This window comes from Leucopleurus acutus (genome assembly GCF_964270905.1).
Source record: "Leucopleurus acutus genome assembly, chromosome: 1".
Taxonomy (NCBI): domain Eukaryota; kingdom Metazoa; phylum Chordata; class Mammalia; order Artiodactyla; family Delphinidae; genus Leucopleurus; species Leucopleurus acutus.
In genome coordinates, this window is record NC_139142.1 from 21,376,887 (window position 1) to 21,394,883 (window position 17,997).

The 17,997-nt window shown below is 41.1% G+C and overlaps 1 protein-coding gene across 1 annotated transcript in view; it reads left to right on the top strand.

The window, feature by feature from the left end:
* Window positions 1-17,997, top strand: part of STON2 (stonin 2) — a 147,870-nt gene that overhangs the window by 46,024 nt on the left and 83,849 nt on the right. Inside the window, exon 4 of the mRNA XM_082846227.1 lies at window positions 15,858-16,052. Coding sequence (XP_082702353.1) covers window positions 15,858-16,052 — 195 coding nt within the window. The remainder of the gene's footprint in view (window positions 1-15,857; window positions 16,053-17,997) is intronic.

The window sequence follows — 17,997 nt, forward strand, 5'->3', positions numbered from 1 at the left end:
AACATGTACACTTACATATATACACATACACACATACAACATATACGCCTAACATAACATATACATATTTTATTAAAACTCCAGAATTCTCCTCTTCCAGAGAATATGCTAGCTCACCCAGGGAGCCGTGTGGCCTATCTCACCCTCACCCTCAGTGTGGGACACAAAACACAATAAGCTGCCCAAGCATGCGTTAATTAACTGGTTCATTCATGCAAAGAATATTTAGGTGCTGGGAATGCAATTATGAGAAAGTTGGACACCGTCCCTGTTCTCCCCAAGCTGAAGTTAATCCAGCGGTCGGGCAATCTGTTACCCATGAAGCCTTCTGGGGTGAGCAGGCGCTCTTCTGAGCCAGTCCTGGGGCAGCTGCTTTGTATTGCCAGCTATGAAGTAGCGTGAAAGCCACAAATGAAGAGTCGAATTAGATCTATTTTGTATTCATGGATGGGCATGTTTACGGCATTGGAAAAATCACTTAGCCCTAGTGAGTAAACGTCCAAGTATAAATAAAGGACATGACATCAAAATGTATATAAGTATTTGAAGTTTTAGTCTACCCAGTATTCCAAAGTATAAAAAGAGAGAACAGTATTTGCTGTATTGTTTCAGCTGACAGCTTGTAAGTTTATTATTTATTCAATCAATGGCGCTTTGAGTCCCCACTATTTACCAGTCACTGTTCAAGGCACTGGGGATACAGTGGGATATTCCTGCCTCATGGAGCATCCATTCTGCTGGGGAAGCCACACCAGAAACACGATCAAGAAGCAGATGCAATGTAAGTGTGTTAGATAATGTAAGTGGGAAGAAGAGAAAAATGAGGCAAAGAAAGGGAATAGGGTGAGGGAGGATGTGAAATTTTACAGAAGGTCAGGGCATGACTCTCTGAGCAGTAACTTTTGAGCAAAGACTTGAGGGGAGTGAGGAGTGAGCCTTGCAGAAATCAGGGAAGGAGCCTTCTAGGAGGAAGGAACAGCAAGTGACGGGACTCTGGGGAGGTGGCCGTGTTCGTGGGATGTGATTGGAGTGGAGTGAATTAGGGAGAAGTTCGAGAAGAAGATGAGACAGAGAAGTTGAGGGGTCTTAGACCACGTAGGTCCTTGAAAACACAATGAGGACATTCTCACCTTTACTGTGGGTGAGATGGGAAGCTGTGGGAGGGTGTTGAGCCAGAGGTGTGGTGTGATCCCACTAGGCTTGCACAGATAATTCTATTAAGACTGTGTGGCTGCTATGTTGAGAGCGGACTGAGAGGACAGGAGACCAGGGGACAGCCACTGTGATGATCCAGGAGAGGATGGTATCTTGGACCAGGGTGGTAGCTTGAAGATGGTGGGAAGTGATTGGATTCCAGGTATATTTTGAAGGTAGGACTAACAGAAGCTGGGATGGACAAAATGTAAGAAGAATCAAGGTTTCATTCTGAACATCTGAAAGGGTGAAGGAGCTGGTGTGGAAGGGATAGTAGGAACTTAGTCTCTGACTTGTAAAGTTAGAGATCTACGTCAAGATTTCAAGTAGATTTGGACATAAGTTTATGTCTGGAAGTAATAACGACCACTTAACCCTTTTTGAGTACTTCCTTTGTGCCAAGCATTTTTCCAAGTGCTCTGTCAGTATTAGCCTAATCCCTTTATGAGACGGGCACTGTTTTCAGCTCCATTTTACAGGTGAAAACACAGAAGAACAGATGTATTAAGTAACTTGTCCCAGGCTACAGGGCTGAATGTGAACCAGGCAGTCTGGATCCAGAGTCCTTGTGCACAACCTCATAGGAAAGGAGAGAAGGCAGATTTCTGTCTGTTTTTCACTTTATTCCTTGAGGGGTGGATGCGGCTCTGAAGCATCGTGATGATAGCAGCCTGCTGTTCCGCCGGCCAGGCTGTTGGAGGTCTGGTCCCTGGGAGAAGAGTCAGCTCCAGACCCAGTACTTTCTCTCACTGTTCAACTGATCTTGTGGCCTGAGGATAGTCAATTCAGAACCTAAGTAAAATGATTTATCCAAGATTTCTAAGCTGATAAATAAAGTGTATGAGACCAAATGAGAACAGTTTGTAGGATGTAGGGACTTTGCCTCTCCCAGCTGCATTATTCTTAGTTTCTCTTTCAAGGGAAACTTTGGAGTTTTATCTAAGAAATGTAAAGAGCTAATGTGAAAATACAAATAGTTAAAAAAGCTTCCTTTCTTGAATAGTCTTTTGATATGTGGTCTTAATAAGCTTTATTATCTACCAAATAAACACAAAGGAACATATTTAAAATGTGTATTAAATTAAAAGGACGACAGTACAACCCACCACCCAGTTTAATAAATAGAACACTGTCATCACCCAGAAGCTGCATATTTCCCTGCTGATCATGACATCCTCTTCCCTCCCTCCTCTGTCACCCACTTCCTGGGTTTTGTGATAACTGCTTTACTTCTTTTTGAAAAAATACTTATTTATTTGGTTGCACCTGGTCTTAGTTGCAGCAAGCAGGCTCCTTAGTTGTGGCATGTGAACTCCTAGTTGCAGCATGCGTGTGGGATCTAGTTCCCTCACCAGGGATTGAACTGGGGCTCCCTGCATTGGGAGTGAGGAATCTTAACCACTGTGCCACCAGGGAAGTCCCTGCTTTACTTTTCTTAACAGCTTTCCTACCTACATATGCATCGAGAATGACATAAGTGAATTCCCTGTTTTTGAACCTTATGTAAGTGGAGTAATACTGCATGTATTATTCTGTGGCTTGCTCCTTTTACACAACATTATTTGTGAGATTTTTCCATGTTATTACCTGTAGGTATAGTTCCTTTAGTGTTTATTGCAATGTATTCCTTCTTAGTAATATTCCACAATTCATTTACCCATTCTATGAGCGATGGATATTAGAGTTATTTCTACTTTTCCGCAATTAAGAACGTGCTTCTGGGCTTCCCTGGTGGCGCAGTGGTTGAGAGTCCGCCTGCCGATGCAGGGGACACGGGTTCGTGCCCCGGTCCGGGAAGATCCCACATGCCGCGGAGCGGCTGGGCCCGTGAGCCATGACTGCTGAGCCTGCGCATCCGGAGCCTGTGCTCCGCAACTGGAGAGGCCACAACAGTGAGAGGCCCGCGTACCGCAAAAAAAAAAAAAAAACGAACGTGCTTCTATGAGCATACTTTTTGTCTTTCCTGGTGAACAAGTGCAAGTGATTCTCTTGTATAAAAAAAAGTTGGAGGGGAATTGCTATGCTGCGGAGTGTGTTTATTTTCCACTTTCTCAGATAACTTTAACATCAACTCTTTTACTACAGTGGTTCCAGTTTACTCTTCTACCAGCCACATATGAAAGATGCTGCGGCTCCACTTCCCCGCCTGCACTGGGATAGTCATGTTGCACTATTTTTGTCACAGGGAGGCAGGGAGAGAGGGAAGGGGGAAGAGTAATGGTATCTCATGTGGTTTTTAATCTGCATTTCCTAGATTACTAATGAGGTTGTTTCTTTTTTTTTTCCTTTTCTTTACTTTTTTTTTCATTTAGATTTTTTCTTTCATAAAATGCCTAGTGGCATATTTTTTTGTTGAGGGTATTTTCCTTTTTCTTGCTGATTTCTAGGAGTTCCTTGTGGATATGATGTGTGGCAGATATTATCTCCTACCGTGTGGGTGGTCTTTTGACTCTTTGTGGTGCCTTTTAGTGAAAAGTTCTTAATTTTAATTATATGAAATTTGTTTATTTTTCTTGTATGCTTGGTACTTTCTTTGTCTTGGTAAAGGAAATCTTTCCCTACCCCAAAGTCATGACCATATTAAGCTATATGCCTTCTAAAATGCATCTTATGTAGCCTTTCACACTTTGACATTCAATCCACTTAGAACTGATTTTTCTGTATGGTGTGAAGTAGGAGTCTAATTTCATTTTTTTCCATATAGTAGTATTTTCCCAATATTATTTCTGTTGTTTTATTTATTTTAATATATATTTACAAATATATTTATATTATTAAACATTTGATTTCATTCATATCTAAATAGTGTATTCTGCTTAATATGAGGAAAAAACCATGCTAGGATTGTGATTGAGAGGCAAAACTCTATAATCCAATTTAGGGAGAATTAACATCTTTACCTCATTAATTCTTTCAGTCCCTAAATATAGTATATCTCTCCATCTAATAAGGTCTTCCCTATGGTCTGTTAATACACTTTACAAGTATCTCCTCTGGGGCCTTGCCTATCTTCTGTTGAATTTATTACTATATATGCTTGATATTTTTTGTTGTTGTTATAGATGCTCTCTTGTTTTCTTGCTGGTTAAAGACTTTTAAAACTTTTAATACTTTTGCTTTGCAAAAGACCCTGTTAAGAAAATAAGGAGACACTCATGTACGCTGGTGGGAATGTAAAATGGTGCTGGTGGGAATGTAAAATGGTACAACTTTGGAAAACAGTTTGGTAGGTTCTTATAAAACTAAACATGCAATTACCATGTAACTCAGCAGTTGTACTCTTGGGCATTTATCCCAGTGAAATGGAAACTTATGTTCATACAAAAACCTGTACATGAATGTTCATAGACCTTTATTTATAATAGCCAAGAACTGGAAACAGCCCAGATGTCCTTTAGCAGGTGAATGGTGAAACTAACTGTAGTACATCCATACTATGGAATACTGCTCAGCAGTTAAAAGGAATGAAGTATTGATATGTTCAGCAACGTCAGTGAATGTCAAAGGCGTTATGCTGCGTGATAAAAGCCAATTGTAAAAGGTTACATACTGCATGATTCCATTTATAAAGCATTCTCGAAATGACAAAATTATAGAAATGAAAAACAAATTAGTGGTTGCCAGGGGTTTAGGAACAGGGCATGAGGAGAAGAGGTGGGATTGAATATAAAAGGGCAAGAGGCAGGATCCTTGTGGTGGTGGAGCTGTTGTGTATCTTGACTGTAGTGTGGATACATAAACCTACACGTTGATAACATTACATAGAAATAAATACAACACAGACACGTACCATGTGTAAAACTGGGGAATAGGAATAAGACTGGTAATCTTATTTTCTCTTTGCTAGCTCTTAAGATCTTCTGTATGTCTTTGGTCTTGCTGTTGAAAACTCAGCCTCTGTGCACCAGTGCCGAATCGAATTTCGGAAACAGAGTTTGGGGTGAAGTAGAAAAGAATAGCTTTATTGCTTTTCCAGGCAAAGGGGGACACAGTGGGCTTGTGCCCCTCAAAAACTGTGTGTCCCAACCTGGGGGGATTTGGTGACGACTTACAGCAATGATTCAAGGGCAGGGCTGCTGATAAGGATCAGGGTGTGCGCAGGGCCTGCACCCCTTTAATCTGGTCTCAGGTGGTCTCTTGAAGAGTTTCTCTGGTTCCTTTAATTGGAAATGAAGAATGCTAAGTCTTCCATTTGTTGGGGGTTTTAGTTCTGTAAAGAGCTCAAAGATATGTTTATGTGTATCCCTGCCCCAAGGCTGCACTACTGTTTCTAGACTGTTCCTCCCTTGTCTCTGCAACCCCTCCCTTCCCTGATTAGCAACCATTCGAATCTGCCCTGCGGAACTCAGGGAAGGTCATGGAGGCTGGAATCTATTCCCTACAAACAGGAAATGGGGGACACTGAAAGGCTTCTGTGCCCAGGAGCCCCATAGGGTCCTGCTTGGTTTCAGTCTTATATAGTTATTTTTTTGTTTTTTTTGGTTTTGCGGTTCGTGGGCCTCTCACTGTTGTGGCCTCTCCCATTGCGGAGCACAGGCTCCAGAAGCACAGGCTCCGGATGCGCAGGCTCAGCGGCCATGGCTCACGGGCCCAGCCGCTCTGCGGCATGTGGGATCTTCCCGGACCGGGGCACGAACCGGTGTCCCCTGCATCGGCAGGCGGACTCTCAACCACTGCGCCACCAGGGAAGCCCCAGTCTTACATAGTTTTGATATCTACTTATGGAGTTATTTTTGGTTACCCTCCTTGAGATACTTAGTGATTTTTTAATCTGACAAATAAAATCTTTCATAAATTCTGGGAAATTCTCAGCCAGCATTTTTTCAGATATTGCCTTCATTCTCTCTCTCTTCTCTTTGGGAACTCAGATTAGATATCTGTGGGACCTTCTCACTCTATCCTCCATGGCTTTTACTCTCTTTCCACTATCAAAGTGGAAATACTTCGACCAGGTTCTCAGACTGGAAGTTTTTCTGACCACACAAGTAGTTATAGCTGCAAACCCCTATATGGGACAGCTTGTGGTTATAAAATCTCAGATTTTTTTTCCCCCCTCTATCTTGCACCCTTAGCATGGGGTTACTAGTGGGGGTTATTCCTAATTTACCCTTTAACTGAGCCCTTTGAGAATTCTAGCTTTAGGCACCAGATCTTCTGTTAGATTTTCCATCTTGGGTAAGTCCTAGGTTTTTTTTCCTTTGCCTTGTCAGGGAGGAAGAAATTTTCCTCTACCCTTCTAGGTTCTTCAGACTGGTCTAAGAATTAAATTAACATGAGACAGATTAACAGGAGAAAATCAGACGATTTTGATTAATGACACATATACATGGGAGAGACCCAGAAAAACTGAGTAACTCGTCTTAATGGCTGAAGCCCTCATCTTATGTACCATCCTTAGCTAAAGACGAAAGAGGATGTTGAGGGTGGTGAGAGTCTTTGGTGGGAGATGACCAGGAAAAGCAGAGTAAACAAGACTGGTTATGATGCAGATTTAAGTCCAGACCTTCTCCACTGATAAGAGTTTCTGGAGATTTGGTCATCCTCCTCTTGGTATGAGGTACAGCATGAGGGACAAACCCTTACAAATAAGATTTCCCTTACAAATGGAATTTTTTTTTACTTGGTTTTCAGAGTACTTCTCATGTCTGCTGTTTCTTAGAAAATGATCAGTTTAAGACAATTAATATGCCACAGAGACATATTTTAGGGTGGCAAATTCTGTTCCCCTACACCTTCTTCACAAGAGATTGAAAAAATTCAAACTTAGGAGTCTCCCTGGTTTGTACAAAATCCTCAGGGTATAAAAATCAGGTTGTGTGCTCTGCTTACCATTTCTGGGATCCAGCTTTCACTCGGCCTCTGATAACTCTTTACTTTCTTGCTTACCCTGTAATGTATTGTAAATATTGTTGTTAACATTTTACCTAATATTTTACTTTTATTTCCATAATAGTTAAGTGTCTAATCCATGATACTGTAGGAAATGGCAATCCTGTGATAAGCTTTTACAAGTTCAGCTTTGCTTTTTTAAAAAATTGTTTATTATTATTATTATAATTATTATTATTGGCTGTGCTATGCTGCTTGCACAATCTTAGTTCCCCGACTAGGGATCAAAGCCAGGACCCAGTAGTGAAAGCACCGAGTCCTAACCACTGGACTCCCAGGGAATTCCCTTTGCTTTTGTTTTTTTTCTTGGTTGTTTCTTCTTTTTATTTTCAGTGTTTTGATTTTTTTTCCTATGTTTGTGTGGGAGTTTTATTTTAACAGTCTGTATTGAATATAGAATGTCTGTGTATAGACTGTTATAGACATAACCAACAAATCCTTACTGAGCGCCTACTTTACACCAGGCACTACTAGAAATGGGGATTTGAAGGGGAGGAACAATAATTTTTCCTCTACCCTTCTAGGTTCTTAGCTGAGAAACCCCTGTGATAAAAAATTAACAAAAGAAGAACAAGTTTTTTTTTTTTAACGTCTTTATTGGAATATAGTTGCTTTTCCATGGTGTGTTAGTTTCTGCTGCATAACAAAGTGAATCAGCTATATATATACATATATCCCCACATCTCCTCCGTCTTGCATCTCCCTCCCATCCTTCCTATCCCATCCCTCTAGATGGTCACAAAGCACCGAGCTGATCTCCCTGTGCTATGTGGCTGCTTCCCACTAGCTATCTGTTTTACATTTGGGAGTGTATATATGTCCATGCCACTCTCTCACGTTCTCCCAGCTTACCTTTCCCACTCCCTGTGGCCTCAAGTCCATTCTCTACGTCTGCGTCTTTATTCCTGTCCTGCCCCTATGTTCTTCAGAACCTTTTTTTTTTTTTAGATTCCATATGTATGTGTTAGCATACAGTATTTGTTTTTCTCTGTCTGACTTACTTCACTCTGTATGACAGACTCTAGGTCCATCCACCTCACTACAAATAACTCAATTTTGTTTCTTTTTATGGCTGAGTAATATTCCATTGTATATATGTGCCACACCTTCTTTATCCATTCATCTGTCGATGGACACTTAGGTTGCTTCCATGTCCTGGCTTTGTAAATAGTGCTGCAGTGAACATTGTGGTATATGACTTTTTTTGAATTATGGTCTTCTAAGGGTATATGCCCAGTAGTGGGATTGCTGGGTCATATGGTAGTTCTATTTTTAGTTTTTTAAGGAACCTCCATACTGTCCTCCATAGTGTCTGTGTCAATTTACATTCCCATCAACAGTGCAAGAGGGTTCCCTTTTCTCCACACCCTCACCAGCATTTATTTGTAGATTTTTTGACGATGGCCATTTTGACTGGTATGAGGTGATACCTCACTGTAGTTTTGATTTGCATTTCTCTAATGATGAGTGAAGTTGAGCATCCTTTCACGTGTTTGTTGGTAATGTGTACATCTTTGGAGAAATGTCTATTTAGCTCTTCTGCCCACTTTTCGATTGGATTGTTTGTTTCTTTGATATTGAGCTGCATGAGCTGCTTGTAAATTTTGGAGAGTAATCCTTTGTCAGTTGCTTCAGTTGCTAATATTTTCTCCCATTCTGAGGGTTGTCTTTTCGTCTTCTTTATGTTTTCCTTTGCTGTGCAAAAACTTTAAGTTTCATAGGTCCCATTTGTTTATTTTTGTTTTTATTTCCATTTCTCGACAAGGTGGGTCAAAAAGGATCTTGCTGTGATTTATGTCATAGAGTGTTCTGCCTATGTTTTCCTCTAAGAGTTTTATAGTGTTTGGCCTTAAATTTAGGTCTTTAATCCATTTTGAGTTTATTTTTGTGTGTGGTGTTAGGGAGTGTTCTAATTTCATTCTTTTACATGTAGCTGTCCAGTTTTTCCCAACACCACTTATTGAAGAGACTGTCTTTTCTCCATTGTATATTCTTGCCTCCTTTATCAAAAATAAAGTGACCATATGTGTGTGGGTTTATCTCTGGGCTTTCTATCCTGTTCCATTGATCTATATTTCTGTTTTTGTGCCAGTACCATACTATCTTGATTACTGTAGCTTTGTAGTATAGTCTGAAGTCTGGGAGCCTGGTTCCTCCAGCTCCGTTTTTCTTTCTCAAGATAGCTTTAGCTATTTGGGGTCTTTTGTGTTTCCATACAAATTGTGAAATTTTTTGTTCTAGTTCTGTGAAAAATGCCATTGGTAGTTTGATAGGGATTGCATTGAATCTGTAGATTGCTTTGGGTAGAAGAGTCATTTTCACAATGTTGATTCTTCCAATCCAAGAACATGGTATATCTCTCCATCTGTTTGTATCATCTTTAATTTCTTTCATCAGTGTCTTATAGTTTTCTGTATACAGGTCTTTTGTCTCCCTAGGTAGGTTTATTCCTAGGTATTTTATTCTTTTTGTTGCAGTGATAAGTGGGAGTGTTTCCTTAATTTCTCTTTCAGATTTTTCATCATTAGTTTATAGGAATGCAAGAGATTTCTGTGCATTCATTTTGTATCCTGCTACTTTACCAAATTCATTGATTAGCTCTAGTAGTTTTCTGGTAGCATCTTTAGGGTTCTCTATGTATAGTATCATATCATCTGCAAAACAGTGACACCTCTTGTTTTCCGATTTGGATTCCTTTTATTTGTTTTTCTTCTCTGATTGCTCTGGCTAAAACTTCCAAGTTATGTTGAATAATAGTGGTGAGAGTGGACAGCCTTGTCTTGTTCATGATCTTAGAGGAAATGGTTTCAGTTTTTCACCATTCAGAATGATGGTGGCTGTGGGTTTGTCATATATGGCTTTTATTATGTTGAGGTAAGTTCCCTCTATGCCTACTTTCTGGAGGGTTTTTATCATAAATGGATGTTGAATTTTGTCAAAAGCTTTTCCTGCATCTATTGAGATGATCATACGATTTTTCTCCTTCGATTTGTTAATATGGTGTATCACATTGATTGGTTTGCATATGTTGAAGAATCCTTGCATTCCTGGGATAAACCCCACTTGATCATGGTGTATGATCCTTTTAATGTGCTGTTGGATTCTGTTTGCTAGTATTTTGTTGAGGATTTTTGCATCTATGTTCATCAGTGCTATTGGCCAGTAGTTTTCTTTCTTTGTGGCATCTTTGTCTGGTTTTGGTATCAGCGTGATGGTGGCCTTGTAGAATGAGTTTGGGAGTGTTCCTCCCTCTGTTATATTTTGGAAGAGTTTGAGAAGGATAGGTGTTAGCTCTTCTCTAAATGTTTGATAGAATTCGTCGTTGACGCCATCTGGTCCTGGGCTTTTTTTGGTTGGAAGATTTTTAATCACAGTCTCAATTTTAGTGCTTGTGATTGGTCTGTTTATATTTTCTATTTCTTCCTGGTTCAGTGTTGGAAGGTTGTGCTTTTCTAAGAATTTGTCCATTTCTTCCAGGTTGTCCATTTTATTTGCATATAGTTGCTTGTAGTAATCTCTCGTGATCGTTTGTATTTCTGCAGTGTCAGTTGTTACTTCTCCTTTTTCATTTCTAATTCTACTGATTTGAATCGTCTCTCTTTTTTTCTTGATGAGTCTGGCTAATGGTTTATCAATTTTGTTTACCTTCTCAAAGAACCAGCTTTTAGTTTTATTGACATTTGCTACTGTTTCCTTCATTTCTTTCTGATCTGATCTTTATGATTTCTTTCCTTCTTCTAACTTTGGGGTTTTTTGTTCTTCTTTCTCTAATTGCTTTAGGTGTAAGGTTAGGTTGTTTATTTGAGATGTTTCTTGAGGTAGGATTATATTGCTATAAACTTCCCTCTTAGAACTGCTTTTGCTGTGTCCCATAGGTTTTGGGTCATCATATTTTCATTGTCATTTGTTTCTAGGTATTTTTTGATTTCCTCTTTGATTTCTTCAGTGATCTCTTGGTTATTTAGTAGTGTATTGTTTAGCCTCCATGTGTTTGTATTTTTTACAGATTTTTTCCCAGTAAATGATATCTAGTCTCGTAGCATAGTGGTTGGAAAAGATACTTGATATGATTTCAGTTTTCTTAAGTTTACCAAGGCTTGATTTGTGACCCAAGATATGATCTATCCTGGAGAATGTTCCATGAGCACTTGAGAAGAAAGTGTATTCTGTTGATTTTGGATGGAATGTCCTGTTAATATCCATTAAGTCCGTCTTGTTTAATGTATTATTTAAAGCTTGTGTTTTCTTATTTATTTTCATTTTGGATGATCTGTCCATTGGTGAAAGTGGGGTGTTAAAGTCCCCTAGTATGATTGTGTTACTATTGATTTCCCCTTTTATGGCTATTAGCATTTGCCTTACGTATTGAGGTGCTCCTATGTTGGGTGCGTAAATATTTATAATTGTTCTATGTTCTTCTTGGGTTGATCCCTTGATCATTATGTAGTGTCCTTCTTTGTCTCTTGTAGTAGTCTTTATTTTAAAATCTATTTTGGGGCTTCCCTGGTGGCACAGTGGTTGAGTGTCCGCCTGCCGATGCAGGGGACACGGGTTCGTGCCCTGGTCCGGGAAGATCCCACATGCCGTGCAGTGGCTGGGCCTGCGCATCCAGAGCCTGTGCTCCGCAACGGGAGAGGCCACAACAGTGAGAGGCCCGCGTACCGTAAAAACAAAAACAAAAATAAAGTCTATTTTGTCTGATATGAGAATTGCTACTCCAGCTTTCTTTTGATTTCCGTTTGCATGCAATAACTTTTTCCATCCCCTCACTTTCAGTCTGTGTGTGTCCCTAGGTCTGAAGTGGGTCTCTTGTAGACAGCATATGTATGGGTCTTGTTTTTATATGCATTCAGCCAGTCTGTGTCTTTTGGTTGGAGCATTTAAGCCAATGTAAGTAAATAGCTGCATTTAAGGTAGCTTTTGATATGCATGTTCCTATTACCATTTTCTTAATTGTTTTGGGTTTGTTATTGTAGGTCTTTTCCTTCTCTTGTGTTTCCTGCCTAGAGAAGTTCCTTTAGCATTTGCTGTAAAGCTGGCTGAATTCTCTTCGCTTTTGCTTGTCTGTAAAGGTTTTAATTTCTCTGTTGAATCTGAATGAGATCCTTGGTGGGTAGAGTAATTTTGGTTGTAAGTTTTCCCCTTTTATCACTTTAAATATGTCCTGCCACTCCCTTCTGGCTTGCACAGTTCCTGCTGAAAGATCAGCTGCTAACCTTATGGTGATTCCTTTGTATGTTGTTTGTTGTTTTTCCTTTGCTGCTTTTAATATTTTTTCTTTGTATTTTAATTTTTGATAGTTTGATTAATATGTGTGTTGGCCTGTTTCTCCTTGAATTTATCCTGTATGGGACTCTCTGTGCTTCCTGGACTTGATTGACTATTTATTTTACCGAATTAGGGAAGTTTTCAACTATAATCTCTTCAAATATTTTCTCAGTTCCTTTCTTTTTCTCTTCTTCTTCTGGGACCGCTATAATTCAAATGTTGGTGCATTTAATGTTGTCCCAGAGGTCTCTGAGACTGTCCTCAATTCTTTTCATTGTTTATTCTGCTCTGTGGTAGTTATTTCCACTCTTATATCTTCTAGGTCATTTATCTGTTATTCCCCTATTGATTCCTTCTAGAGAATTTTTAATTTCATTTATTGTGTTTTTCATCATTGTTTGTTTCCTCGTTAGTTCTTCTAGATCCTTTTTAAACATTTCTTGTATTTTTTCCATTTTATATCCAAGATTTTGGATCATCTTTACTATCATTACTCTGAATTCTTTTTCAGTTAGACTGCCTATTTCCTCTTCATTTGTTAGGTCTGATTGTTTTTTGTTTTTTGTTTTTGTGGTACGCGGGCCTCTCACTGTTGTGGCCTCTCCGTTGCGGAGCACAGCCTCCGGACGTGCAGGCTCAGTGGCCGTGGCTCACAGGCCCAGCCGCTCCGCGGCACGTGAGATCCTCCCGGACCGGGGCATGAACCCGTGTCTCCTGCATCGGCAGGTGGACTCTCGACCACTGCGCCACCAGGGAAGCCCCTGGTGGGTTTTTACCTTGCTCCTTCCTCTGCTGTGTTTTTCTCTGTCTTCTCATTTTGCTTAACTTACTGTGTTTGGGGTCTCCTTTTCGCAGGCTGCAGGTTTGTAGTTCCCATTGTTTTTGGTGTCTGCCCCCAGTGGGTGAGGTTGGTTCAGTGGGTTGTGTAGGATTCCTGGTGGAGGGGACTCGTGCCTGTGTTCTGGTGGATGAGGCTGGATCTTGTCTTTCTGGTGGGCAGGACCGCATCCATTGGTGTGTTTTGGAGTGTCTGTGACCTTATGATTTTAGGCAGCCTCTCTGCTAATGGGTGTGGTTGTGTTCCTGTCTTGCTAGTTGTTTGGCATAGGGTGTCCAGCACTGTAGCTTGCTGGTCATTGAGTGGAGTTGGGTCTTAGCGTTGAGATGGAGATCTCTGGGAGAGCTTTCCCCGTTTGATATTATGTGAAGCCAGGAGGTCTCTGGTGGACTACTGTCCTGAACTCGGCTGTCCCACTTCAGCGGCACAGGCCTGACACCCAGCTGGAGCACCAAGACCCTGTCTGCCACACTGCTGCCTGCAGTCCCAAGTCCCTGGGACGTAGCTCTGAGCAGCTCCCCAGAAGTTTAATAAACATGTATACTCCTATATACATGGGAGGTACCCAGAAAAAAAATGAATAACTCCCTGAAATGTCCCAAGCCACCACCTTAAATACTAGCTAAAGACAAAAGAGGATGTTGGGGGAGGGAATAGGCCAGTTTGGGTAAGTTACCAGGTTACCCTGGTAAACAAGGGTAAGGTTGTTTTGCAGATTTAAGTCCAGGCCTTCTCTGCTGGTAAAGGGTCTCTAGAGATTTGGACCTCCTCCTATTCCTGGTACAGAGAGACAGCTTTACAAATGGAGATTTCCCTTATAAATGTAAATGTCCCTTACAATAGGGTAACTTTCACCGAGTTTTCAGAGCTTCTCCCTCATCAGCTGTTTCTAAAATATAATAAACCTAAAATAATCCTTATGCCAAAAAGGCATATTTTGGGGTAGCAAATCCTTCTGGCCTTCAGGGCAGAAGAGTGAACAATAATGAACCAAAATCCTTGCCCCCAAGGAGCTTGAATTCTAGCGAGGAAGACATGGGACATATAGGCTGTTAGAGATAACGTTAAGGAGAAATAAAGCAGAGAAGGGGACTTGCATCTTTGGAGAGAATAGCTCAGGAGAAAGTCACATTTTTACAGAAAATGGGGTGTGAGCCATAAGCATTCCAGATAGAGAAAAGATCTCTATGTTTTATAAATGCCTAAGAAAATAAAATGAAAATTCTCTGTAGTTTCATATTTACACCATGTCACAGATATTGCTATTTATTTATTCATTTTCCTCTTAAATCTCAGTATCTCTTCCTGTTTCTGAACCCAACACCATAATTTCGATTCTCCAGCCAGGAGGCCTGACTGACTCTATGTTTTTGGACAAGCTACTTAACCTCTTTGAGTCTGTTACCCCCTGTGTAAAGGAAGACCACTGTCTAACTCTCAGGACCCATGGGCAAGATGAGATAACATTTGTCCGAGTGTCTGACATTTCATGGGTACTCAATAATTGCTAGTTTCTTTCTTTTTTTAAAATTCTTCCTTCCCTGTCCACACTCTTTTCAGCACTTGTTTTCAGTACTTGTCAGTAAATTTGCGATCAGATTCTTATGCAACACGGTGGAGAAACCATGTGATAGGCAATTAACCAAAGACAAATTAGGAACGTTAGGAAACTTGATTTTAAAAAAAGAAACTTTCCGAAGTGTTTTTTGCTAAATTTGGTGCTCAAGGTTACAGAGATAAAGCCAAGCCCTGTGCACTTCCCCCTTAAAGATATTTTTCATTGTATGCCAGGTCAGCAGTCCTAGTAGATCTGAATTTGTATATGTAAAAGTCTACAGATTCTCCAGTTACAGTCAAACTCAAGGCAAGTGGAGACATATCACATTCATATGCAAATACATCTATATTCACATTCTTATCCCTTAATCCAGTTTAGCTCTAATTTTGCAGTGCAAATTGGTAAGTTTTCTGGAGAGTGTTGGTGTGCCACTAAAAATGGAGGAAATGTAAGGGTAAGGGTAAAACTGCATGTAGTTTAGGTCTGAATGAAACCGAAACCTAGGTTTAGAAATAAAAGTAGAGCCTAGGGACTTCGCAGGTGGCACAGTGGTTAAGAATCCTCCTGCCAATGCAGGGGACACAGGTTTGAGCCCTGGTCTGGGGAGATCCCACATGCTGCGGAGCAACTAAGCCTGTGTGCCACAACTACTGAGCCTGCGCGCCTATAGTCCGTGCTCCGCAAGAAGAGAAGCCACTGCAATGAGAAGCCCACGCACCGCAACAAAGAGTAGCCCCCGTTCGCCACAACTAGAGAAAGCCCATGGGCAGCAACAAAGACCCAATGCAGCCAAAAAAGAAAAAAAAAGGAGAGCCTAAAATCACTCATATTCTTTGGTGAGCTTACCTTTGATTTGAGGGTCATTAGACCTTAATTGTAGTACCGGTTTTGATACTGACTCACTCACTGACTGGGGTCTCAGTCAATTAGTTTTCCCTGTCTATATCATGAGTGACACTTCCTTGCCTTGTACGGCTGTTGAGATTTCATAGTGCTTGTGTTGTTTTAGTGCTTGTCTGACTTTCATAACATCAAAGTCAGACAAGCACTAAAGATAAACAAAGTACAACTATTTATACTGTATGTTTTTGGTTTTCCGTCTGTCCCCAGCCATATCATTGACCATGCCCTGCTGGACGTGCCCTTCCTTCAGCTCCCTGAGGAGATGCCCTCTGCCCTCCGAGAGCAGCTGGACCACACATTCTGAAGACACCAGTAGTCCTAGTTTTGGCCCTTCGTACACAGGCCTGCAGCTCATCAGTGCTGAGGAGCAGAGTGGCCTGGCTTCCAGGGCCGACTCGACTGGTAAGATGGAGCCCCAAGCCAGAGGGCTCTGCAAATCACTTTTGGTGACCTGTTGCCACTCATCAAATCTCTGCAGCCAGCTTTGTTTGCAGAATGAGTTCAGGCATAGTCATCCAGTCAAAAAGCTAGAATCCTGAGTGGTTCAAAATTGCACTGGGAAAAAACATGCACACAGATTGGCTGGTTGGTTGGCAAGGTTATCAATACTGGGAAACCATTTGACAGTGTATCTTAAGGGGCTGTTTTCTGACTGTTCTGTACAAGTACGGTTCCCTGTCAATTTATTTTCTTCTTGGTTAACCGAACTATGTGTAATATGAACAAAGCTGAATCTTTCATCCTACCACCCACACCCACGCACCTTCCCTATTCAGCAAGAGGGAGGTTACATTTAAGCAGAGAAAAAGGAAATGTTATGTGAAGTGGGATGAGAATCAGGATGCAGCCACTGTGTCCAGAGTACAGATCATTTTGCAGTTCTGTTTTTTCTGTTGTGCCTGGATTGAGCTATGCACCAGTGTATAACATCCCATGTTCTCATTTATTACATTTCCGGTAGGTGTAGGGTGGAATGCTGGCTGGCTTTGCAGGTAGAATATGGGCCTGTCAGCAAGCACTGTATTATGGGTTGGGTTTAGGGCAGCATTGGAAAGATGTTGTGTGTGGTTAGTGTTTTGGTTATTTGGCCCAAGGGATTGCTTTCCTTTGAAAATGATAGAGTTACTGATGGTTTCTCTGAAGATGAATTTACCCAGTGTGTCCAACAATATCTGTTTTTCCTTCTCAAAGGTGTGCTTTAGGAATTTGTCTCTGGATCATTTTTCAAATTTGGGTAACATTTGTCCTCACGGTGTGTGCTACTGGGAGGTTCTACAAGTAAGAGTGATCCCTCTTGCAGACTAAAGGGTTCAGACAGGATTTGGTTTGGTATTTGATAATATTGCAAGGAATCCTAGTTTACGATGGTCTCTCTCTCTCTCTTCACAAGCCACAGTTCTTTATTGCATTTTGTTTGCACTGACACACTCAGTTCTGGTTGATGCTCTGTGACGGATGATCTTGATCAGCAGTTGAAATATGCCCTCATACCCCCCTCTCCACGCTGGGGAGCATTTCATGGATGGGAGCATCTTGTGGATGGGAAGTCATAAGCTGAGGTGGTGAGGAAGAGAGGCGGTGCTTGCCTCCCGTTTGCATCTCCTTGCCCTCAACCTCTTTGCCAAGCCTTCCCGTGGAGGAGGCTAAGAGCACACAGACGCTGGAGTCAGACTGCTCAGGTTCAGATCCTCCTTCTGCCATTGTGACCTTGGGCAAGATTCTTAGTATCTTTACGACTCAGTTTCCTCATCTGAAAAATGGCTGTAATAATAGTTCTTACCTCAGCCAAATTATTACTCACTCCAAGTGAGACAGTTTATGTACAACATCTTAACATAATGCCTGACACAGAATGAATGATCGTCAAGGATGTGATTTCTTCTCTCTCCTGCCCCAGGGTTCTTACTGCTTTAGAGAAGTAGAGGTGGGCTCCTCACTGCAGCAAAAGTCAAGATCTCTAGGCTCAGGCTGTTCTTTTCGGTGGCCTCTTTACTTAGGTGAAAATTGCTTTAATTCCTAGAGGTTCAAATGATGAAGATCAGAGTCGTAGCCTGAACTGGACATTGTTAAGCTGTCCCCAAAGCTTATAATTATGTTTAGTATCTCCCTTTTCATTGAGAAAGCCTCCTGCCCTGTGTTGTTTTGGTCAGGGTCCTAGCAGGAAGCAGATGGTGCCCTCAGAGGGGTTTATCTGAAGAGAGTTTAATGAAAGAACTGCTTACAGAGGCAACAAGACCTAGATTCATGGAAGAGGGGCTGCCCCACAGGTGCTATGGCTATAGAAAGAACAACACCACTGCCAGAGACTTGGCAAAGTGGGGAGAATAACTACCCAGATCTTGTGTTG